Source organism: Hippoglossus hippoglossus, chromosome 23, assembly GCF_009819705.1.
Source record: "Hippoglossus hippoglossus isolate fHipHip1 chromosome 23, fHipHip1.pri, whole genome shotgun sequence".
Lineage (NCBI taxonomy): Eukaryota > Metazoa > Chordata > Actinopteri > Pleuronectiformes > Pleuronectidae > Hippoglossus > Hippoglossus hippoglossus.
In genome coordinates, this window is record NC_047173.1 from 7,818,130 (window position 1) to 7,843,167 (window position 25,038).

Sequence of the window (25,038 nt, forward strand, 5' to 3'; positions counted from 1 at the left end):
GTGCGTGTGCGTGTGTTTGGTGTGTGTGTGTGTGTGTACTCATGTCTCTGTTTTTCTCTTTTATTTGCAGGCTCTCTCGTTATTTGGGAATGACTATTATTTTCTGGTCAAACCTCAGTACCAAGTTTAGTTTAACATTTTTTTAGATTTCCTATATTTTTAAATCTAATTTTATTTCATTTAAATATATATTTACCTTACACTTGATGAACCACACTGCTGAAATATCTCTCCTGCCCAGTCTCTATAAGGGCATTTGAACCACTTCTTCCATCGGTGACCTGCTGACACACAACACAATTTAAATCGTTTTCCGTTAGTTAATTGAACACAATCCGTGTCACGTAGTTCCAGCATGCAGCAGCGACTTTGGCACCGAGTGGCACGTCCCATCAAAGCATGTTGTTTGTACATGTGTGTGTCATGTCGTCTGAATCAGTGAGTGTCTGCCGCAGCTCAAAGATAATCTCCTCTAAGGAAATTGGTTGGGAAAAAGGTGAAAGAAAAGGCGTCACCCTAAAGGTCAAATGAAGATTAGAGGGAAACAGGACACGAGGGCACACCGGCTGGCACCCGGAACTGCACAAAGGCCTTATTGTCACGGGAGCCCTGGGCTCTTCACACGCTCTCCTTGTGCACTTGGGCAGATATGACACCTGTTGGTGGTTCTGGTCAACTGCAGGCTGAATGGTGACAGGACGCCTTCACAGGTTGAGGGTGGTCCTCAACCCCTCGGTTTCTACAGTTGTTTCCATTGGGCTCACTAAAATAAAACGTCATTCCAGGCCACACGAATGTCTAGAATATTTGTGGATGAACAGATGCAGAAACAGTCCCAGGTGTGATTAAGGGTCACAAGTTGTATCTTTTGTCATATTATCTTTATCTCCTGATGTTTCCAGTAACTAATTAAATACCCTACTTGTGTTTAAATGCATGTCGGCAATTAAAAGTACGAATGTAACACTTATAGTTTAAACATTTGCTCCATAGGTATGGTTAAAGGATCAATGCACAGAAATTACTAAAACTTATTTTCTCACCACTGGCAGTTGGTAGCCATGCATGTAGTTTTAGTTTAATTTCCCCAGGTTTTGCGATTTCTGCCTCTGTCTCTTATCTAATACAATGGATGAGAATGAGATTATGTTTATGGTGCTCACAGCAATTTTTAAAATCCCTTTTTGTAAAAGTCTACTATACCATTTCCGTCCAGACACGTTGTCTTATTACCTTTTTGCTTTGTATGATTCAACAAAATGAGTTGTTCAGTTTTTAAAGGCCCGATAGTAGTTCAAATCAAAACAATTCACAGTGGAATGTGTCATTTGTGTGACACTTATTTTTGAAGGAGAATTTTTCAGTGCTGTGACCCTGAGCTGTCACGCTTTCCCTCTATTGACGATAATCATCATTTTGAAACAAGAAATAATTGTATAGCATGTTAATAAAACTCACTGGTTCTGTCCCCTCCCAGTCTCTCTTTCTCCTCATATCATCCTTTCCTGTCAATAAAGGTGAATGCGACAATATTTCTTATTTAAATGGCCCAAACAATAATATTGTGGTAAATCAATATAGAATCTCTAAAATCCTTATGGGAAATGATAATCTTTATATAGATCTTGTGATAATATTATTGTGAATTAAATTAGCATTTTTTCAATAATCTTTTATTGAAAATGTAATCCCACGCCACCAGCCACTTTCCATTCAGCGTCATTGTGTTGTGTTGGAGGTAGATCTATATTTCAGAGCCTGGTTACACCAAACCAAAGCTAGAAGCCACTTAAGGTAAATCATAACATGTTTTATCCCAATTAGCCTGAAGTGACCCTTTTAGTGAAAGGTGTCCTCCTGTATGAACCTGATACCTGGCAGCACACACATCAGCAGCACGAGGGAAGCAGCCAGATGCAGTCAGGTCTGCCGTGCACCTCACGGGCCCGGACATTAAGTAGCTTGTGTCGAGTTTTGTGTGGCATTTATGGGATAACCGACCTGCAATAAAAAACAGCCACAAACTGGCTGGTGCGTGCGTGTGAGTAGTTAAGATGGTGACTCACTTTTATAAGTTGGACCCCAACTCGGACCCCCTCACGTCGCTCCCTCCGGCTCCGGGGGAAACCGCAGCAGAGCACCAGCCTCTCCTGTCTCACTCAGGAAACTCCCCCGAACAACCTCCACCTGTCTCTTGCCCTTTCAACCAAACACACACACACGTATGAATTTTTGCTCATTTCAACAAGATTTCCTGAGTCGTACCCAAAGAGGCTACAGATTTATCTGATTGATTTAAATTTAATAGTCTCTCTTTTCTTTCAGTCAACTCTTGGTGAGTTTATTTACCTAATGGGTGTCACCTAAGCTACCAGGGAACAACACAGATTTGCCAACAGGATCCTCATGAATAATGCAGACAGAAGACACCCTCTGTGTTCACGTGCATGCAAACACCTTGCTACACGTTGTAGGTTCACATGCACAGCAGAGCGCTGTTGTTACGTGATGCTCATGTGTAAAACAAGAGGTGAAAGTCTGACCCTTTGACACCAGCTCACTCCCCTCTCATTTGTCTCCATCAGGACTACGAAACTCGAGAGGAGGCAAACTGTCAGACCGGAGGTGAGACGAGGTGACGAGCAGGAGGGAGACAGGAAGTATTTTTACTGCACTCACTGATTTGCACCTATTAAGGCATGAAGGGATGATATCTCAGTATGTAGATGCACAGATAGACGCATAGTTCACTGTGATCTGCTGTCACATCAAACAGGATTTCCAATAAACAATTAATATTAATACTAAAAATGGAATTAGGTGTCTATGCTTTTTAAATATACGTATATATTAATTCTTAAATCTGTTTTAATTGTATTCAGTTGCTTTATGAATCAAATATCTACTTAAAGTATGTATAATGCTGTAATGATATTCTATCAAAGAATCTGGATCTCATGGCCTTGATTGTCGAATACATGTGTCAGGAAACAGAAGGTGTCAGTGTATTGTAATTGTACCCACATCATATATAATAAGCCATTTATAGAGAAAAGCTTTGCACTTGATCTGTCGTTTTCTTTCCTGTGTTTCCTGAAGGCCGTTTGTGGCGTTTAGCTTCTGTTCCTCACAGGTCGGCCATCGACAGTGTGACACGGCTGCAGAAGATAAACTGTCCTTTGGGGTGAGGTAGTAGGTTGTATAGTTTTAGGGTCATTCCCAAGCTGTCAGATGACTATACAACTTACTGTCTTTCCTGGAGCGGCTGTATTGGCATCGTGTTCGTCGCTGTCACCAAGAAGATACGACCTCGCTGCAAATGTTTGTTTGTCCCCAGTACACTTTGGACAATAACAGGGATATCCTTTCATAAAGTGTATTGATCAACAACCAATAAATCCTCTATTGATTTCCTTTATTAAGAAGATAATGTCGAGAAGAAGCTGATAAATTAGAGAGAATAATCTTAAAATATTCAGAAAACAAAAGAAATTAGAAAAAGATTTTACTTCCATTGATGGTGAGTAAGTTTTCCACTTCACTGACCTGATGTTTATTGGTATCTATCTATAAAATGTATGCCTTTTTATTTTTTTAAGATCTTTTGGGTTTTTTCTGTTACGAAAGTCTACATTTACTATTGCTTCCTTTTTCCTTATTAAAATTGCAAATGCCTGAACAACATGCCTTCATTAGATAATATTTAAATACGTTTTTTTGTGTCGCCTTTTAAGCCCGAATGTTATCATTAAAAACTTGGTTTTATTGGTATATCAAGTGACTTCTGTACAGCCCCTCCACTTCCCGACCTTCCTTACTCACCTAGATGACTTACGGTGTTCGTACAGGGTGAGGTAGTAGGTTGTGTGGTTTCAGGGTTGTGATTTTACCCCATCAGGAGCTAACTATACAATCTACTGCCTTCCCTGGAGGGCAGCAATACATCACGAGCGCACACACGTCCACGTTGCCTTTCTGCTGTGGAGAAAACATCTCATGACTCTTGTTTACAAAGCTCAACAAAGAACCCAAAGCTTTCATTGAATGGGTGAGTGGTGCCGAATCAAGATGTGTACTACAGATTTGTAACTGGTACAAAATAATAAAATTGTAAATGTTTAGAATATTTTAATATTCTAAATGTTTTAACTTTGTCATTTTTTTATCAATAAAGACTGGATAAGAAATAAAAAAACAACCAATGACTGGAGTCTGATCTTTTCCGTGTTCAGAAGTACAGACGTAAACAGTAGTTTCATGCTCAAGTATTTTCTTTGAAATGTTGCCTTATTCTGTAATCCCTTCTGAAGGAGCTCACTATATGTTGAAATAATAATCTTAAAAGCCTCTGTGGCTCAGGAACATGTAATCGTGTATTCATGTGTGTGCATCATGTGTCTTTGTGCTTTCAAAGAGACAATTATTTGTGATTTTTCCAGAACACTGTAGAAAACAAAGTAAACAACAAAATAAAGGAGCCGTGCTGTTTTATAGTTTTATTTGGTGTAATTTTCCAACCACACTTCAGAGGGGAGACACTGTTTGATCGTGAACTTCACCAAAGGTGGTAGCTGCTTCTTAACAGAGCTGCACAGAACAGAGAGCCGTGTCGTAATTGAGGAAACATGAGTGAGTGTGTTTCTCTCAGAGATGAAACATGAGATCAGGAGCAAAGAAATCCTTAATTATCATCCTCCCACTTGTCTGCATACAAATAAACTGAGCACTTTGAGAAGTACTACATCTTGCTCTACTGTCGAAGTTATACCCCAGAAAGTCCCTCGTCTTAGACTAGAGACACACTGATAGATTGTAGTGTGTCCATACGCAGCAGATGGCGCCAGATAATACATGTTGAGTTGATGGGTGTTTTACTTGGGACTGTTGCTAAGATCTATTTTACAGCAGACTGCACAGAGAAGGTCTGTCCTGGTTACCCTCTGCAGAGAGGAGGGATACATTAGTACATTGCAGACTAAAAGAACGTTGAAATACAGTTTGCAGTAGTTGGAAAAATCATTTTGCTTTCGGTGAGGGATACGTTCACAGAGTTTCACAATTTGATATCTTTTATATGTAGAATGAACAAAAATCTAGGAAATATTTCATTTTCAACCGTGGCTGGTGACGGAAGCTGTCACTTTAAGAACCGAAATCTAGTCTAACGGCTCAAACGCTGAACATAATAATGGACACAGCACCAGGGTCGAAGTTTACTGCATCAGTATTCACATGTTTGAAAATGTGCTCCATGAGAGTGCAGGACAACACCACAGGTGAAACCATCTCGGGGGGGGGGGGGGGATATTGAAATAAATGAATGAAAAGTCTTTACTAAGAACCCCGAGGGTACTGCTGCATCAGGGTCGAGAGAAAAAAATCACCTTATGACTTCCATACACACTTGCTATTCTGAGTGCAGAAGTGTATTCACACTAGAAATACTAGTACATACAACTTTAAGTACCCGAATAGTGAAACTACGAACCATCAAAACATTGAGTGTGAAATGCTGGACGCCATCTTGGCTATGCAGCAGAAGGGGAGGGATGACCAGTGCCTTCTCAAACTCGTGAAAATGGCAGCCGAGCAAGGAGGACACATCGTCTGTGCCAATGGCGGCTTCATCTCCGTGTTGAGTGAAACGCGGCACAGTAAAAAAAAATTACTGAAGCGACTAAAGCAGCAGTTTGATATTTTGGTGGGTGAGAATTGCGGTCACATGTTGCAGGTCATCATTTCTGCACAACAGCCGCGTTTGATTCAGGACACTACCCTGTTGAAATCCACATGCTACACCAGTGAGTTGCTTGCTGTGCACAAAGTCATGTAAGTGTTCTGACTGTGGCTTCAGATAAATATATGGAGAAAGCCCATGAGAAGTTGTATGTCAGTGTTGTGGCCTACTAGGATGGTGTTTACTGTAGTTTATGTTATGCAGAGCATTAAATGTCATCAACAAGTTTATCAGTGCCACCAAAAAATGGTGTATCCCTTTAATCATAGCTCGACACAGTGAAATGTCGGAGACTGGGGATCTCTGTGTTTGACCAATGCATGCACTGTAAACAGGGAATGGTATTACTGCAACCGCTCACATCCCTCTTGCCCAAGGTTATCACTTCCTCCTATAGGTCATTTGGATGAGGGTGTTTTATCCACATGGTCGGCCCGGTGGGATAAAAGCAGTCCAGTCAGTTGTTTGCTGCTGTTTACTCAGCGAATTTCTCATTGGATTTGTGATGCAACCCACAGGAACTATGAGGCCACGGCTCATAATGCAAATTGCAATCCTGCAAGCACTCTGTAACGCTGTAAAAGCGAGAGGCATGGTGGATGAAGAGCAATCTCCAAGTCCATTATGTTGCTATGAAAGAGCTTCTTCTTCATCACAACATTCTGGTGAAAGTTGCAAGAAAAAGCTACTTCTCACATCTTGGGCTTGTAGAAGATATTAGCATAATCAGGTTTTTGATTCTAGATCTAGATTATCAATAACCGACTGAACCTCTAAATGTTATCTGTCTGGAAGAAAGGTCTCTCACCATTTATAACCATTTGTCTTCTGCAGTAGAGTATGGGGCACCTCAAGGATCAATTTTGGGACCAATCTCTTTTAACATGCTTCTTTTAGTTAACAATATTTGTAGACACCCACCAATCACAGTGTCCAGAGGTCTCCACTGGAGCGTCGTTTGATGTTATAAACTGAACATCTCTTCTTCTTTGAACTCAACCAGATTATTGTTACTAAAACACTTAAACGATGCCATCTGCTGGGTGCCTATTTGAATACATTCAGCTGCCAGAAATATTGGCATCTTGTTTGACAGTAACTGAACCTTTGATCGGTAAATTACAAAACTTGTATAAACATGTTTTTTAATCAACTAAGAATTATTGATGAATAAATCCATGTTTAGCTTTAGCTTTAAGTGGCTTTTATCTCATCACACCTTGGTTTCTATGAAAACCTTTTTAAAAGCCTAAATGGTAAAACTGTAGACTGATCAGCACAGAACTCTGTGGCCAGGATCTTAACCAGAGTAAACAGATTTGAACTTATCACCCCAGTTTTACAAGCTCTGACTCCTCAGTATATCTTAGTTGGTTTTTTTGCCCTTTTGACCCTGAGGTCCTCTGACAGGGGCCCCATATCTGCTCCAGGCTCAGACTGAGGGGAACAGAGCTTTTTGAGTAACAGCCCCAAGGCACTGGAAGACCAGACAGCAAGTGGAGTCAGTGGCTTTTTTATTTTTATACGTTTATTGTTGTTAAGATCAAATTGTTCCAGTTTTATGCATTATTTAAGTTGGTACTTTTGTGTCTGTTGGTGTATAAAGAATAAAAAGTCCTATCAAAGTGGCCTAATGAACTACGTTAATTCAGAGAAAATATGTCCTGTGACTGCAATATTATTATATATTGTTAGATTATTATAGTATTTTACTATTGTAACTGGTGGAGGTAGAGCCTGTTTAAACCATCTTATATAGTTTACTGTTGTGTCGTATCATATTTTATAAGATCATCACATGTTATTTAAATGTAATTTGTAATCTGTAAAGTTAGCAGCTATCAAATAATGATATGAAGTGTAAAGAAACAAGTAAAGTAGGACTTAAAATATTTCCAAATCACAGCTACATTACTTAAGCAGAGCTAAGAATACACATCGGTCACAAAAAGACTAATTTCAATAAAACTAGAATTTCCAAATGTGTGTGTATAACTCAACTACTTTGCTATTATTTATATGTATGCACTTTGTTTGTAATTTTTATACTAAAAGAATCATTGAAGGGTGGGGTGCGGGGTCTGTTTGGTTGCCCAGGGCCCCCCAAATCCTTTGGAACGCCCCTGATTAAGCCCATTGTTCGGCATTTTATTGATAGAAAAAAATGATTGTTTCATTCAGCATTTTCGAGGTTAATATCCCATAATATGTGAGGGAGTTGACAGTGAGAATAGTTGAGGAAAGAAAATCTGCTGAATTATTTTTAAACAGCTGTGAGATCACGTCACGAATCCACTGACCAACCCGTCACGTGTCCTGAGTGAGGCGAGCTGCGTTCAAATCCCGGCGCTCTCATTGGTCAGAAGCATAGGTGTGTCAGGAGGTGTGTACGTCATGACGCACGCGGTCGCTACGTTATTTCCTGCTGAGGGTAAACGGTGGAGGAGGGAGGCGACGGATCAAGGTTGTAGCGCAGACGATCAGGACTGTGTGTGTGTGTCTGTGTGTGTGTGTCTGTGTGTGTCTCAGGACCTACACACACACATCCATCGCCTCTTGGCTTCTGGACATGCTTCGGATTCTTGTCTCTGAGGTAACTCGTAACTTTTGTCACTAAACTCTGCAGTTACGTAACTGTGATTCTAACGTTTAGGAGCATGTCCACATGGTCGCGTGTTGTTTTAAGGAATGTAGTAACTTTAAATGGAATCGCCACTCGCATGCATGATAGAAGCGAGCTCTCGCTTTACACAGCACACACTGTCACATGTGCTGGTCTCTGCAGCCAGTTGCTTATCTGGCTGTTTCCCAGAGAGCCCCTTCACTTTAAGCTTCCTGACTTGTGGTTTTTTAAAAACCTCACACACCCACACAGTGTCGAGAAAGGCGTCATTGTGACCTAAGCAACATTTCTCTCTTCCACTCTCAGTCTGAGGCATGTTTCCATCTCTGTGCATGTGCAGCAGCAGCAGCAGCAGAAGAAGAAGAGGACCTAATGTCAGACCACTTGTTTTGATCTCACTGTGGACGCTGGGTTAGTTCCTCTCGTGGATGATCTTGTTTCCGGGAGATGAAAAGTTCTTGAAAGGGTCACAGCAGCTGATCCTGACTCAGCAGAGGACAAATGGGCGACAGATCAATCCTCTATTCTTAACCACTGACTCTGCCTACTTGAAGTCTTGGAATCTTTAATGAAGACACCTGCTCAGGTATCTATCTGATTTGACTAAGCTCTACAATGTTTTGCAATGTTAAGCTCTACAATGTTTTGCATCCTGGCGGCGTCCTCCTCGCTGTCATCTGTTAACATACTTTGCGAGCAGCTGACGTCTCTCCAGTGTTTCCTCTTCTCCTAAAGATAGAGCCCTCTGTCTGGGATTACAGTTCCTCTGGGACTTCAAACACAATGTCCTTTGAGGTGAGATGGAAACATGGGCTGGGCCTGGGGGGTCTTGTATGGAAGAGGAAGAGCCCAGTTTAAACACATCAGCAAAGACCCAACAAGGCTAAATTATATGCATGAGAGAGACTCAGGCTTTATCCAGTCTTGGCTGATTATTGGTTAACTTTAAATTTTATTTCATCGATGAATCTCTTGCTTTTTTATCTAAAGCTGTAAAAATCTGTATCATAATATCAGTTTCGTGGTTTGTGATCAGTCTACTATAACTTAAAATGACAAAAAGCAGTGACCTGTCACTTTTTAGACCCTGAAGCCATCATATACTTTCAATAATCTTCTTGAGAAATGACGTAAAAGAACAGCCAAACGGTTGCAAATTCAATTTTCTGTCAAAAAAACCGAATGAACGTGTCAGGGCCCGGGAGCACTTCAGGACACAACACATTCCACATCTATACGGTGGAAGCTGGATCTGGATCGTACATATTTTGGACACACTTCAGCCACAGTGGAAAATTCCGTACATGTAGATAAATGATGCCATATGGGGGTTTACGGTGCTGCCTTCTCGAACTATCCTGTAGATGAAATGCTGGTTACTGTGTGTGTGCAGGGAGCCAGAGATTTACTCAATCTGCTCTTTGATGTGGAAATCTGTGCAGGCTCCCGGGGCATCGGTTCGTCACGGGGCAGATGTTCGTGTGATAGCAGCAGCAGTCGCTCAATCTCCCTCTGGGATTTCGCCTTAAAACACCTTCAGTAAAGAAGACATGTTTCCGTCCTGTACGTTTCCTACAGCTGCAGGCGCACATGCATTTACACACGCTCACATAATTCCCCTTTACACAACTCTGGCGTGCCGTCAGGACTTGTCCTCTGGAAATTCTGTAACACAAAGACTAGATAAACAAGCTGATCAATCACATCCCGGCTATCACGGCCTCAGGGGTTGACAGAGTTCATGTTTTCCCCCCAGGCTGATACAGACAACACTGAAGTTAATCATAGTGCTCGGCCATTATGCTCAAAAAGTCCACGTCGGGCCTGAAGGGGTCCAAGTAAGTTAAAGTTGCACAATCTAACGTTAGCTTCTTCCCTACAGATGTGTGCAGCTGTGTAAATGGAGATTTTACCCTGAGCTCCCACGAGCTCTGTGTGTTAGATCGGAGATATGCTTCTGACTCCTGCTCAAACGTTTGAATTGCTTTCTTATTACACAGATAAAATGAGACTGCAGAAATATGAAAGCAAAAGAACAGTGTTTTAGGCGGATTGGACAGAGAGAATCTGCCTCTTTTCGAAAAAGTTTCTTTTTGTTTCGTGAACGCGTCGTTACCTCTGCATAGAAGCGTCACAGCCTGAGTACATTTACTAAAGTAAATCAGTCTATGGAACGACAGGAAGGAACATCTGTCACAGTGAATTACTGGAAGTTGTACAGAGCGTTTCAGAACATGAGCGCTGGACACGGCGCTGTGATGTTGTGCGATGGCTCAAACAGACGTCTTTCACCCTGCTGGGAGCAGCTGGCAGCTCCTGCAAATCCCCCCCCCCCCCACATATACGTTAAGACCAAACTTAACCCTAACACCTTCACATTGGGAGTCTATCAGCCTTACATCAGGCATCAGTATCCTAAGACCTCTATACCGTCCTCACATCTGCAGACAGATGTTTTATCTGAAACATGACAAACCGACTGCCTGATTTATTTGTGAACTAGGTGCATGGTTCTTTGGGGATGAACATCTGAGCTACAGAGTCCAAAAAGATAGTGGTGACCCCACTGGGATGCACTTAGTGACTTGTTCATGAAACAGTCAAGGTTGTGTCCCAGTTTCGTAACAGGCAGAACATTTGGAGTGGTAATCAGTGTGATTTGTAGTTTGTTTTAAAGAATAAAGAAGCTCTGAGTTCTCCCCATACATGCATCTGTAGAAATATGGTATTAAATATAGCAATAATATACTAAGAGGTGGTAAGTTGCAGCTTTTTGCCTCTTAGCCAGGTCCAGGTGTCTTTCCTCTGTATCCTATATGTGGGGGGCGCTCATGCTGCGAGGTCAGCTAGTGGGCACCCCCACAGGCTTGAGGCTTGCAGGGCCCCCATTCTCTCTCCTCATTTTCATGCTTGCACTGTCCTGTCAACAGAGGCAAAAGGGCACCGGAAAATATCTTAAAAGAATTACAGTTTGACATTTCAGATGAACTGTCCTTGCGATCATCTTCAAAAAGCGGTTTTCAGATGTGAAAAATGCAGGTTTAACATGCATGAAAGGCCAAAACGGAGAGATGCAGTCACTCACTGTCAACAATCACATATTATGGGATATTTACTATGAAAACTGCTGAATGAAAAATAATCATGGTTGTTCTCAAGATCTTAAGTCTAATTTTTCTCTCCTCTCATTCCAGTCGGGTGAGTGAGGGGTTTTTCCTCCCAGGTTTGACGCGGCCTCCACCATGGCAGGGGACCTCTACAGCCCCCCATCCCCGCTGGGGGATTCCCTCCTGGGCAGTCCTCTGTGTGGAGACCTGATGGAGGACCTCTGTGACATCTCCCAGTCGATGGGAGACAGCGCACTGGGATTTGACATCCCAGAATACCAGAGCACCGGCTCAGGGTCCGAGAGCTCCACTGCACTGGGTGAGTCAAGAAGGAATTGTCACAAGGTACAAGAACAGATACTGTATGTCCAAATTTATGCTAAATATTATGTGCCCTCAGTGTACACTCACTGATTATATTGCAAAGGAACAAGCAGAAGGTCTGAAGCTGCTTTTCAAACTGTACTGAACAGAGTTCAGTTTCAGGTAATGTTGATCGTTACAACATTGGCCTTCTGATCTTTTGGCTCCAGAGTGATATATATTTATATTCACTGATAACAGGAGGTTGGACGCAATTGGATTCATTTCTCTCTGTGTCTCTACAACAAGATATGTTTTATTTCCACATATATGAAATGTTTATTTGTTTTTGAGTAGTCCTTAGCTAAGCAAAGTTTACTAGCTGCTGCTTGTACCTTCATATTTATCGTACAGACATGAGACTGACAATGATCCTCTCAGGAGTATTTCAGAGGACTTAGAGGGCCCCTTGCAAAACGCACCTGGGGCCCTACATTGAAACAAACTGAACCCCCTCCCCAAGAAACACGATATCAAAGTAGTAGTAGTATAAGTTTAAGTGCAAAACCTCCCCCACCATCCCTGGCACAGCACACACACACATTTACAAATTCCACTTTTCAACCAAACCTCTAAAATTACGAAGCTTTTGGCATGACGTTAGTGGCCTGGGACCTTGTTAGGAGGTTTCCGACCATGGCCTTGTTGCAGTTTCCTGTATATGACCAATCATAGAATTTAATGGGGCTTACAAAATTGTCATTGCTGTGGACTAAAGTGCCTACCATGTTGCAACACCCCAGGATCCTGAAAACTGGAATTTCCCCCCTTGGCACACTGAATATGTGCCTTTTAAACTGGTCAGACGCCAACTAGGTTCTTGTCAGCTGTGTCAGGGTTGCTCTGTAAATTGCACCGTGAATAATGAGTAGAATCACTGTGTTGTTTCTTTTCTGCTGCGTTCTCTTCTGTAGACACCCTGACCCCGGCCTCCAGTCCGTTGTCGGGGGTTTGCGGAGCTGCACCGGGCACAGAGGACAGCCTGAACCTGGAGTGCCGGGTGTGCTCGGACAAAGCTTCAGGCTTCCACTACGGGGTGCACGCATGCGAGGGCTGCAAGGTGAGAGATGTGGGGCTAAAGCAGACACAGAGCCAGCTGGAATATGTATTGTATGCATGTAATGATATACTCTACATATCAAAGTGAGAAACGCTATAGACGTCACATTAAGATATAAATGTTACCACAAATTCAAACTCGTGATCACTAGACAAACGTTAGTTCTGCCCCTCCTACATCTTACTGTGCAGCGGTGTCAGGGTTGAAAAACATTAAACGAGCCAACACAGCCATGTGCCCACATGCACATACATGCCTACATGCACGTCTGCTCACTGACAAACATACAGAGCAGGGCCGCCTGACCCAGAGGCCAGTGGAAAGATTCTGAGACACGCTGCCAGGTCATGTGAGTTAGGGGACATGAAGGCATTGGTTGACTTGTCACCTCTGCCCTGGTTGGCACAGAGCCCGACTGAGTGATTTAACACACACACACACACACACACACACACACACACACACACACACACACACACACACACACACACACACACACACACACACACACACACACACACACACACACACACACACACAGAGAGAGAGAGCAGTGTATATTAAATTACCTTCTCAAAGACTCATTTTTTGATTTAATACTAAAAGACATGTTTTGCAAATGTTTCTGAAAGGTTTTCACCTTCAGGCCTAAATGAATTAAACTCTAGAAGAATTGTTTCGTGGTGAAATATATGAGGTTCCAGAAATTTTAATTAAGGAGTTCTAAAAATAAGATGGCCACTATAAGACTGTAACACTGACACCAACGAGCACTTTAAATGAGTACTACGAGGGCATGGGTAGGGGGGGAATTATTAAAACCTTATTGAAACCATAGTCAGTTAATTAAAATCCCTCCTTAAAAGAAAACAAGGTTTAAAATGACAAACGACCCAGGCCTCCATGGATTAGGGTTAGGCTCAGGTTTATGCTAGATTTAGATTAGGTTTAGATTAGGTTAGGGTTACACAAGTAGTAACTATGGTAAGTGTGTGTGTGTGTGTGTGTGTGTGTGTGTGTGTGTGTGTGTGTGTGTGTGTGTGTGTGTGTGTGTGTGTGTGTGTGTGTGTGTGTGTGTGGGTGTGTGTGTGTGTGGTGTGTGTGTGTGTGTGCGTGCGTGCGTGAGCGCGCGTGTTAAAACTATTAGGGATCAACACTGCATTGTTTGTGTGGTCATGTGACATCAGGCTGTTGCTGCTAACCTGAGTCTTCACCCTGAGTCTGTTTGCTATATTTACTTTGCTGTCTAAACTTCTGACCTTGCCTGCAGTTAAAATTTGAACCACACAAACCCGTGTCTGAAGCTGGACAGAGACGTTTCAGTTCCTCCTGCTCTTCTCCTCTTTGTGTAATAACCTCCACTGGCGCTGTGCCTTCGGTTTCACTGGAATCTCAAGGAGACAAGAGAGATGGACGCAGGCAGGGGGCGAACGTTTCACAATGTTCATTCCACAGTCCAAGTCTAACGGAGTGACCTCCCAGCTTTACAATGTGCATCTGTGTGTTCCTGAGCTCTGCAAACACCGAGCGGCTCCCTGCATTCATCAGAGTCCCCACAAATCAAGCTCATCCTCGGCTGCATGACTTGGCACACGACCTGTCATTGTGCCACACCGATTCCATTCTAAATCAGGAACATGACGGGGACGATGAGCTGTTGGACGCCGTGCATGCGAGAGACATGTTTTGACAGCTCTCTGTTGCTAAGTTCTCTGACGAGGGGGGGGGGATGTTGCACCATCATGGAAAAATCTGGCTCGTGATATGTGGCGAGTCACAATTCACGGTTTCCAGGCTGGACAGGCTCTGGGTATCACTCCTAACACCTTGCTTTAAAGAGAGGAGCGCGCGGTGGAGCTGGAATGTGGCGTGAGAGCGCAAGTCTGTGGTGGAGATGACGGAGCAGCAGGGAACTCGACGCAGTCAGGAAACGTTCTGTGGTCGTGAAGGCACAAAGGTGAATGAACCTGCTCAGTTACTTCGACTGAAAACAAAGATGGACGACATGACGGCTCCCCAAGAGTGAAGGCAAAACCTGTGTCTAAATTGAGGGTCTGCGTCCTTCGGAGGCTGCGCTCAACGACCGCTTGCATCACAGTGGAGCTGCAGACGAATGCATCCTTCTATACCCGCGAAGTCAATATTAGGTAATCAGGACTGTAACAAGGGCGGGATGAGGTGGTGACACCAGTTAAGGAAATCCTCTGTAGACCAGACCGTCTCACTTCGGTTCAGCCTTCACAATCTACCCGGCCCATGAAGACCGCTTCCTTCATTGGCCTTGTGGACCGCGTCCTCTGAAGGAGTCTTCTGCTGAACTGGGACATAGCTCATGTGTCTCAGTCACCACCTTGAGGCTGGCTACAGTCATATATCCCGCCTCGTCCATATTAGTGGATGGGACATTTCTCACCGCTGGTTTCTGTTATTCCATGCTCTAAAAACAGAGTGAAACGTCATGATTTGACAGCTGAGACTGACTCATTATTGGTTGAGCGCGTGTATGGACGGGACATCGATAACATGTCTCCATCCCCGAACACCGCTGTGCAGACTCTGGCTCCAAATGAGCGAGACGTCAGCGTTCATATCTGGGATATTCTGGCTTCATTTCTGGAAGCAGAGACGTGTGGTCGTGCTCTTCTCTTCACAAAAACATGTTTGTCCTCAAGCCACCGTCACACAGTGCATCTCTCTGCTCCCGTCTTCAGTCGTGTTACTCACCTCTCTGGCCTCTGGCTGTGTCTGCACATCCTCACACAGACATGCAAATACATGCACTTACATCTGTTTTTCACTCCATGTTCAGCTGTGATGTTTTATAATGTGTTTTTGTCAGACGGCTCTAAACATTATGCACGAACACTATAATTAAGATTAGACCCAGATCTTACCAGAAAGCTGGAATTTCTTTAGATTAAAAACACAAAAAGTGATGTGTCACAAATAATACCTCTTACTGACAATGTGTCGTAACCGGCAAAAAGACAAATGTAAGCGGATGACTGATGTATCATGTGACTATGTGGCTCCTGCCAGGAAATCCACACGACCCTTTGTCCCAGTGAGGGTTGAGGAATGTCCCGACTGAAATATCAGTGGTGCACAAAGGTGTGTGTGAGTGCACATCAAAGAACTGTATTAGAAGTTGTAAGTTTTATGTGGTTCCTCTCTTTCTTATCTGAAATGGTAAATGGTCTTTTCCTGTGACTCAGCTTTCTTTAAAATCTCTGCCTGACACACTTGTGGTAGCACCAGCACCTCACTGCACGTCCAAGGACAGGATTAGACCGGATGACCTGAACAGCTCACACCACCAAAACACTGTTTTTGTGCTCAAAGCGTCACTCGGTGTTTTTCACTTCTTCACTTTGGGAAACGTTGCTTCCTCACTTTGCTCATTTTCACATCTCGTATACGTGACATGCTGTGAGTCCAGCTACCGAATCCAATCTCAGACAGACCAGCGTTGACTTTGCTCTTTATTCAACAGAAATTCACACCACAATAGTAATAATGCGCTGGAAGGTCACAGGAAGAGAGCATACGAAGGCTCAACTCTCATGTTATGAAACCACATTCAAATTCACTAGATCTGGATTTTATTTGCATTTGCACAATGATTTTTTGATCGAGATCTGTGATTTATCCTCTCGGAAATCAACAAAAAATTTGAAAAATTGTTAAAGAAAGAAAAAAATAAATAAACAACCAACAAAAAACGACAGACAGGGGTGAAAACATAACCTCCTCAGTGAAGGTAACTTGCAAACAGATTTAAGAGGTTCCACTGAGTGGCATGTAGGTTTTTCATGCATTTAATTTATTAGTAAAATCAAATCACGAAGCTTCACCGTGTGGCGAGGATGAGTCCTTTTATTCCCTGGATGCAGTATTCAGTATAAAAACATCATGAAGGTTAATTGGTTTTCATATGAGGTTCTTTATGCACGTCTGTCCTCAGTCATCGGCTTTTAACATAAAAAAATATTGCAGCTCAGGTCGAGAGCTTTAAGTATGTGTTGTTCTGTCTCTGCCAGGGTTTCTTCAGGAGGACCATCAGGTTGAAGCTGGAGTACGACAAGTGTGAACGGAACTGCAAAATCCTGAAGAAGAACCGCAACAAGTGCCAGTACTGCCGGTTCCACAAGTGCCTCTCTGTGGGAATGTCCCACAACGGTAAGACTGGAACGATCCACGCATTCACTGAACGATTTAACTTGAAATTAATTTGTGAGGGAGTAAAAAAAAAGTCTGTTGAACCACTTCAACAGCAAAGAAAGAATTTGCAAGTAAGCACTGTGAGCGCGGTTGTATAAAACTCTGCTCACACCGAGTTCTTTACAATCACAGCACGACACGTCCTTCTGTGAATTGGCTCCGGTTCAACGTGCTTTACATTGACTGGGTTTTTATAGAACAATGTCCCGCCGGACCCAGCTTGACATTGAGGAAACACAGGCCCGTACAAAGCTCCACATCTGGGCTGTCATCTGCACCGCCCGCCAGAGGGTCAGTGGGTTCGTCTCGATGGCCTCCCGCTGCAGACAGAGAGCAGTGTCAGTAACCTGAGAGGGAGACGACATGTTGCCGTCAGAGGAGAGGAACGAGAACACACCACATCTGTTGTGTGTGTGTGTGTGTGTGTGGGGGTGGGGGCTGTGTCTGCATGTTTTCTGCAGCCGGAGAACACGTCTGATTCGTGTGTGTGTACTATAAGAAAACTCCTATCTGTTGCTAATGGGGAAATGTTTCTACCTGCCAGCCATTCGGTTTGGTCGGATGCCACAGGCGGAGAAGCTGAAACTCAAGGCGGAAAGCAATATGGTGGAGAAGGAAGCGGAAAGCCCCATGCTGGCAGACCACAAGATTCTGGTCAGGCAGATTCATGACGCCTACATGAAGAACTTCAACATGAGCAAGGCGAAGGCGAAGCTCATACTCACCGGAAAAACCAGCAAACCGGTAAAAAAAACAAAACAAGAACAAAAGTTTGAGGATATTTTTTTAATTCTGCGTCTCCATGTCAGCTCTCATCATCGTCTCCTCTGTCTCTGCCCGCAGCCGTTCATCATCCACGACATGGAGACGTTCCAGCTGGCCGAGAGGACGTTAGCTGCCCACATGGTAAACGGTGACCAAGCCGAGCCCGAGTGCGGCCTTCAGTCTCGGGATGTGGCTCTGGACGCAGAGTGCGGGGAGCTCGAGCAGAGGGAGGCCGAAGCGAGGCTCTTTTACTGCTGCCAGAGCACGTCGGTGGAGACGGTGACGGAGCTGACAGAGTTCGCGAAGGCCGTGCCGGGTTTCCAGAGCCTGGATCTGAACGATCAGGTGTGTTTCAGGAACTGTACTTGTCACCTATCTTACTGTGTATCTTGATCTCCTCCTTTCTTCCTCTTGTATTTAGGTGACCCTATTGAAGTACGGCGTTTACGAGGCACTCTTCACCCTCCTGGCCTCCTGCATGAACAAAGATGGCCTCCTGGTGGCACGTGGCGGCGGTTTCATCACACGTGAGTTCCTCAAAAGCCTCCGTCGTCCTTTTAGCGACATGATGGAGCCCAAGTTCCAGTTCGCCACGCGCTTCAACTCTCTGGAGCTGGACGACAGCGACCTGGCCCTTTTCGTGGCCGCCATCATCTGCTGCGGAGGTAAAGGACGCCGATGACAGACGATAGCCTTTAAAAGAAGTGACTTAAATCCTCCTTCTTCACCAACTTTGTCTCTTTTAGACCGTCCAGGCCTGGTGGATGTACCTCTGGTGGAGCAGCTGCAGGAAAGCATTGTCCAGGCGCTGCAGCTCCACCTGCTGGCCAACCACCCTGACAACACCTTCCTCTTCCCCAGACTTCTGCAGAAACTGGCCGACCTGCGGGAGCTGGTCACCGAGCACGCTCAGCTGGTGCAGGAAATCAAGACGACTGAGGACGCTGCACTGCACCCGCTCCTGCAGGAGATATACCGGGACATGTACTGAAGTGTGCACACAGTCAGGAAACCGGGACGTGTATTAAAATGTTGATTAACTTGGTGTAGATACAGTGAACATTAACCAATACTATCATGCATATCAATGTACTGTAAGTAACTCATTGTGCAGCTTCCATGGACGTGCACTGCTGTGACCGTGTGACTCTGAGGAACAAAACTAGAGTGAAGTTCTTTTCAGGGGGAACGGCGGCTCCTGAAGGGGACCTGAGCGCTGCTGTGAAAGGGGACACAGTGGGGAACGTACTCTCTGAACTCAGAAACCATAGATGTGGTGAGATATGTTGATTTGAGCTAAAAGAAACCCTTTGCTGTGCTCACTTTTACCTAAAAGACAGGAGTACAGAGCAAATGCTAAATGGGGAGGATGTAGAAATGTGCACATGTAGTAAAGAGCCACAGTCATGCATGCACTGATGCTAAATACTAAATGTGCCTTTAAACATTAAGATGGATGTTTTACAGCCAGTGTTAGTAGTGCAGAAGCAGCTAAAACTGTAAATCGTAGTATTTTGGATTATCAGGGTGATTTGTTAATTCAAAGGCCATTTGAATGTGTCCATCGTGTTCTTTTATTATCATCTAGTGCCTTATCAGCCAAATTTCCCTTAACTATCTGGAACACAAAAGAGTCCTTGAAAAACATGGTTTGGATCTTTTCTCAAACTATTTAATGTTGGACCAAGAAATGTTCTCACATACTATGAAAATAGTTTCTCACATACTATGAAAATCAACTATCATTTGAAATGTATTGTGTTTTTATGGTTGATCTATTTATTTAATCCTGCTGCTAACACCAGCACAACATGATAACTCACTTTAAACCCATTTTTCGGATCACTGTTTCCATGTGCAAAATATTCTCTGCCTTTAAGTCACTGTTTTGAAAAAACTGTTTTGGCCTGTATTTCATGTTTTGACCATAAACACAATAATCTGTTGAGCTGGTTTGGGTTTTATTTTGTAAATATGGCAGGAATGTGTTGACCGCAGTCAAAGGGATGTATGTATCTACAGACCTCAATAAAAGAGCCAGTTGCCTTGTTTTCTGAACTGAAACGTCACCTCCTGATGCCACACTGAAACATTAAACTTTGTTTCTTGTCATAATGAAACTGTTAATATTTTTTAATCATGTACAGTCGAGGGTTCAATGAGAAAATGTATTTGCTGTTTTAATAAAAGGAACTATGTCACGTGGTAGCCCAGAATAAATGACTATATTTGAATGACTTTTAATATTACACTGGTTTATTTACTTGCCTGACAAAGTAAACATTATCTTTTTATGTGATTTACGACCCTGGTTGTTCAATAAATTAGTTAATATACTTTAAAAAAATATATATTATTATTATTAGTTATAGAAGGGAAAGTGCAAGTGGAACTGATAATGTTGATGACAGCAGCTTTGTTCTATTTAAATTCCCCCATATGTCCTTAAACTTATTTTTATTATTTAATTCCTAAATTTGAGTATTTGCATATCTTCTTGTTATTTTTTCTATGGAAATGTTTGCTTCATTTCCAAATAATTTTATACATAAGCATGTCAACAAACATTAGTTTGGTGCATCGTGAAATACATTGTGGAATAAATATATAAATAAACTGATCTGGTCACATTTTTCATAATTTAATAAACAAAATGATGATAATAATGACATTAAATGTATAGATGATAATGATAGTAGCAATAATGATAATTTAAATTTAATAATTGTAATTCATATTTAATTCATACGTATATTATACAGTATGTGTGCCTCTACTCCCCCACGCCTCTAGGTGGCGGTAAAGCTTCATGCAACATTGTGCCTGTACTCGACATGAAAACCAGGAAGTAAACTTTCCTGTGAACGATGGAGCAAAGTTCCAGTGAAACCAGTGAAAAAACCTTCACCTGCCAGTTGTGTGGTTTAAGCAGCTCTTATAGTTACTACGGACAGAAACCACCAAACACTAGAGCCATAGTGTAAGTCACTAACTCAGCTCCGGAGCCAGCCATGCTAAAGCTAATGCTGTTAGCTGCTACGTGACTGTCCAGCGATCTGTTCCTCGCATCTATAACTAACTTCTGTCTCGTCCCCGTGCACCACGAGAATCTACTAGAGGTCACAGTGTGTTTTACTCCTGCCTGTCTGCTCCCCACCAGGTTGCTGGAGGAGTGCTTTGTGACAAGGGATCCCTTCAGTCCGGACAGGGAGAAGTTCCTGGTGCTGGGCTCCACCTGCAGCCTGTGCAGCCTCTGTGTCTGTGCTGGATCGGTAAGGTTCGGTCCTGAAAGCTCGAGTTTCTGCCTCAGACTCAACATGTGATCTTACACCTTAACTTCTCACATGATTCATACGTGGAGGCACTGATGTGGGCATGATGCTTCAGGGACAAATGATATGACTGTGTGTGCGTGTGTGTGTGTGTGTGTTTAAAAAGGGTTTTAAAACTCATCTATATGGACTAGCATGTTAATAGTGTTAATTTGTGTAGTTATTCTGCTTTAATTTTATTGTTTCAATGTTGTTCTTTTATCTGTTTGGTTTTATTGCATTGCTTAGTATGATCTGGCTTTTCTGTGATTTCTTATCTTTGCACTTAGACTTTATTTTGTGTAGTATCTTGTGACTCTGGTTTTGAAAGGCGCAATAGAAATGAAGGGTTTTATTATTATTATGATTATTTTATGTAATAACAAAACATTATCAGCATATATATTAAATATGAAGCTAATTAGTAGTTCCCTGCTTGACCTGATTGACCTTGTTGATCACAGTTGAAAACCAGTACAATCTGTACAGACCTTGTAATTGATTCCTCTGCCCTGAAAGATACATCGTAATGAAATAAATTGCCGTCTCTCCTGGAATAAGTGTGTTGTATTGGGTGCTTGTGTGAAACTGGGCCACTGATGGTGACCTTTGCTCTCTCCTCTTTGACAGGACTGCAGTCTCTTCTACACCAAGAGGTTCTGCATGCAGTGTGTGAACAAACACCTGGACCAGTTCCCTCACCAGATCCAGTCCGAGTTGGCCAAGAAGAAGCAGAGCTCCAAGGCTGCCGTGTCATGACGTCCGACGAGACATCCGTAATCTGCTCAGGTGTCTTGGACGAATAGCTTTTGTCATGAATAGTTTTTTAATGCACTTTTTGATTAAATCCATACTGGATGAAACTATAATTACACAAAGCTGAACAACAAAACATCCTGTACTGAATCCACGTCACTCTCAGTTATGACCACTCTGATTGGAAACACACATCCATCACAAAAGTACAAATCCATCCTTGCGGCCAGGATGTTAACCTGCTGCATTATAGGTTTTATTTGTTTATTGCAGAGTTTTATAGAAGTAAACTGCAGGTGTGAGGAGTGCTGCCAGACCTCTGTTGGATTGTGTTTGCAGGCTCACAATCAAACCTCCCAATTAAAAATGGCTGACAGTTTAAAATCTGAACTTTCTCCCAATTTTCTCTTGCGGTCCAACTCTTTACAGGAATTTAAAAAAAAACATATACACTGCAACAAAAAAAAAATGTTTTATTCAGTGGAGCACATTTTCTATGCTATATAAATTCATAATCAAATAAGGATGAACAGTTTTAAATTATAAACATGTTTTCAGTTATGACCATGATGCTCATCTAAGCCCACAGCAGCTATTCTAGTCTCTCTGTAAATAGTTCCAACAATATTACAGCCATGAGTGTAGGACTAAAAAGAGCAAAGTGGAAGCAATAGTTCACTTGCAAGTCACACTCAGGCATAGATTTGTGTTTCCACTGCCGTCAAAGTGGAAAAAAATAAAATAAATGTTTTTCAAGTTTTAATGAGCCTGTTTTTTTTTTTTTTTTACAAGAGAACACATTTTTACTGCTTTTCAGCAACATATGGTAACATTAACGGCACATCCTCTAATATTACACACATGTTCACAGTGACACATCGTTTGCAAAGGGCATCACAGCTCGAACTTTGATTCCTGTTTGTTCATTGTCAAAGCTTGAAGTGTTGACTTCTGTCGAGTCCAAAATATTTTTTGTTCTGAAATCATAAAAAACATCAAACACAAAAACAGAGTTTTGTTTTGTGACTTTTTCTTTTATCGTGGATCATAATTAATGTTTAACTAACAGTCATTTCACTGCAGTTGCATCATCCCACAGTGGTGTGCAACTGTTACTCCCCTTTTGTCATTTTAAATTACACCCGGTGTCAAATGTAGCTTCCCAACTACTAATAATCAAAATAGCCTTTCACTGACATACCTAAACTTTTCTTGTTATTTAGGTGTCACTTCCTGGAGAGAATGATCAACCTTGTCTCAGCAAAAGTATAATAAAACTACAATGTAACTCAGTAGAGATCGTACACCCGCCAAGGCCCACCACTACCTTTATGAAACCACATTTAAATTCACCAGGTCCAGATTTTTATCTGGATCTGCACTAAATTGCGAGCAAAATATCAGTCCAGTCAAGATCCATGAATTTTTCTCTAAGAAATCTATAAGAAAGTGGGAAAATTTGTATTGATCTGCTACCTGATCTGGATCCACACCAAAATTTATAAGTTCTTCCCTGACCCATAATGCATCCTTTGCAGTTTTGTGGAAATAATCAAATGAATACATGTGGAGTATTCCGATCTGAGGTCGCATTATGTAGACATATATGATCTGGATCTGTAGATTGAATGGGTTCTTCTGTGGGTGCTGTCCCAGTCCTCCACAAAATGTCATGAAAATCAGTTGAGTTTTTTTTGTATAATCCTGCAGCAGAAGAAAACATAACCTCCTTGGTGGAGGTAACTAAGAAACTTTCCCAGTTATTGTCACATATTATCTAACTGGTACTTCCCCCCCCCCGCTGCAGCTGAGCTTTAATATGTCCAACTGTGCAGGAGAAAAAATCCTAATCATTCGCCTTAAAGCATTCGGTTCTGCATGTGTGACCTTAACAAAATGTTCTCTTGCCTTATTTCTCCTCTTACCCGCCTAATCAGTTTGATCAGAATCTGTTTTTAGCTCGTGGGTCGCTCTGCGCACACAACACTGTGCCCACTTTGCAGCAGCGTAAACACATTATGGATTAAGTGTGATTCCCGGCGATAACATCGATATAACAGATGTCCTCACTGTATTTGTCACGAGATGTTTGGGTCTTCTCGGGGGTTAACTGAAACAGCATGGCCTAAAAGACAGGCGCAGGGAGTTTTAATGCTGCGCAGGAATGCACAGTGACACACACTGTATAGTTTTAGGGCTTAAACTGTTGTAGAAGTTGATTTTTTCACTTACTCACTTCAGGATTCCTCTGGAATGTATGGAAAATAAATGTGAAAGCTGTTAAATCTTGACACGAACCCAAATTAGACTCTTGGGTGAGACATTTTTTATATGATGCAAACAGGAAACCCTCAAAGGGAAATGGCTGCGAGTCTCAAAGTTTGTTTTTTTTCTTTTTTTCTTTTTTTTTTTTTAAAGCTGCACCACTTTCTGTTTCCTCATTATGTAAATTCCAAGTACACACAAGCAATTGCAACCAGTGTAGCACACAAACCGCTGCTGTGGCACCAGTGGCAAAGTCTAAAAGCGATAGGCACCAAGCCAACGATGACGGAAGGATTTCTACTCCAGAGCTGATGTCATCTGATGCCAGGAGGCAGATTTGTGGCCTTTTTGTTGTTGTGTTGTTGTTGTTGTTGTTTTCCTGCATAAAAGCTCTCAGTCATGTCTCACCCCCCACTTTTCCATCATATTAGATCTGATTCTTGCATTGGTGTCATTCAGGAATCTCTTGGTGCTGTCCAGGCGACCAGCCTGTTTTTTCCACCTGTTTAAAGGTGATCAAGGATGTGTCATCGATGGAGGGCGGTGCACAAGGCAAACTAACAGTCACAGCAAGATGTTGGATGACATTGTTTTGGTCTGTTGTTTCTATGACTGTATAAAAAGACGGACAAAGTGACAGCTCTCCAAAAGTAAAGTCAAACTGCCTCGATCGCCACCTGGTGGCTGGCTGTAGTATAGGTCATAAACCCTGCCTCCTCCCTGTTAGTGGATGGAACATGGACCAAACTAAAAAGTCAAAATAAAAGTGTTTGTTTCCTTTTAAGTTTGGTTTTAATTAGTTATTTGGTGCTATACAAATGGGCTGAAAG

The 25,038-nt window shown here is 42.5% G+C and overlaps 2 protein-coding genes across 4 annotated transcripts; both read left to right on the forward strand.

Moving 5' to 3' along the window:
• Positions 1 to 8,165: 8,165 nt before the first annotated feature.
• Positions 8,166 to 20,488, forward strand: LOC117756986 (peroxisome proliferator-activated receptor alpha-like). Of its 3 annotated transcripts, none has more exons than XM_034577660.1 (9): positions 8,166 to 8,330; positions 8,701 to 8,946; positions 11,555 to 11,786; positions 12,745 to 12,890; positions 16,931 to 17,069; positions 17,656 to 17,855; positions 17,955 to 18,221; positions 18,298 to 18,541; positions 18,623 to 20,488. In XM_034577660.1, exons 3-9 carry the CDS (start codon positions 11,603 to 11,605, stop codon positions 18,865 to 18,867), a joined length of 1,425 nt encoding a protein of 474 aa, XP_034433551.1. In that variant the 5' UTR covers positions 8,166 to 8,330; positions 8,701 to 8,946; positions 11,555 to 11,602; the 3' UTR covers positions 18,868 to 20,488. The 3 variants fall into 3 exon arrangements, with proteins under 3 accessions (XP_034433551.1, XP_034433552.1, XP_034433549.1); XM_034577661.1 differs by having other exon boundaries at positions 8,704 to 8,946; XM_034577658.1 differs by lacking the exon at positions 8,701 to 8,946.
• A 200-nt stretch (positions 20,489 to 20,688) lies between these two features.
• On the forward strand, positions 20,689 to 22,357 carry cdpf1 (cysteine rich DPF motif domain containing 1). Its single transcript, XM_034577664.1, has 3 exons — positions 20,689 to 20,856; positions 21,037 to 21,148; positions 21,818 to 22,357. The coding sequence occupies exons 1-3, from the start codon at positions 20,744 to 20,746 to the stop codon at positions 21,944 to 21,946; spliced, it is 354 nt and encodes a 117-aa protein (XP_034433555.1). The 5' UTR covers positions 20,689 to 20,743; the 3' UTR covers positions 21,947 to 22,357.
• Positions 22,358 to 25,038: the final 2,681 nt, after the last annotated feature.

What these genes read in the sequence shown, in the direction of transcription:
- cdpf1 (XM_034577664.1), top strand. Translation starts at nt 20,744, where the DNA reads ATGGAGCAAAGTTCCAGTGAAACCAGTGAAAAAACCTTCACCTGCCAG. An exon ending in CCAAACACTAGAGCCATAGT is followed by an intron (nt 20,857 to 21,036) that starts GTAAGTCACTAA and finishes GCTCCCCACCAG; the next exon opens with GTTGCTGGAGGAGTGCTTTG. An exon ending in TCTGTGTCTGTGCTGGATCG is followed by an intron (nt 21,149 to 21,817) that starts GTAAGGTTCGGT and finishes CCTCTTTGACAG; the next exon opens with GACTGCAGTCTCTTCTACAC.
- LOC117756986 (XM_034577660.1), top strand. Translation starts at nt 11,603, where the DNA reads ATGGCAGGGGACCTCTACAGCCCCCCATCCCCGCTGGGGGATTCCCTC. An exon ending in CGAGAGCTCCACTGCACTGG is followed by an intron (nt 11,787 to 12,744) that starts GTGAGTCAAGAA and finishes TCTCTTCTGTAG; the next exon opens with ACACCCTGACCCCGGCCTCC. An exon ending in CGCCATCATCTGCTGCGGAG is followed by an intron (nt 18,542 to 18,622) that starts GTAAAGGACGCC and finishes TGTCTCTTTTAG; the next exon opens with ACCGTCCAGGCCTGGTGGAT.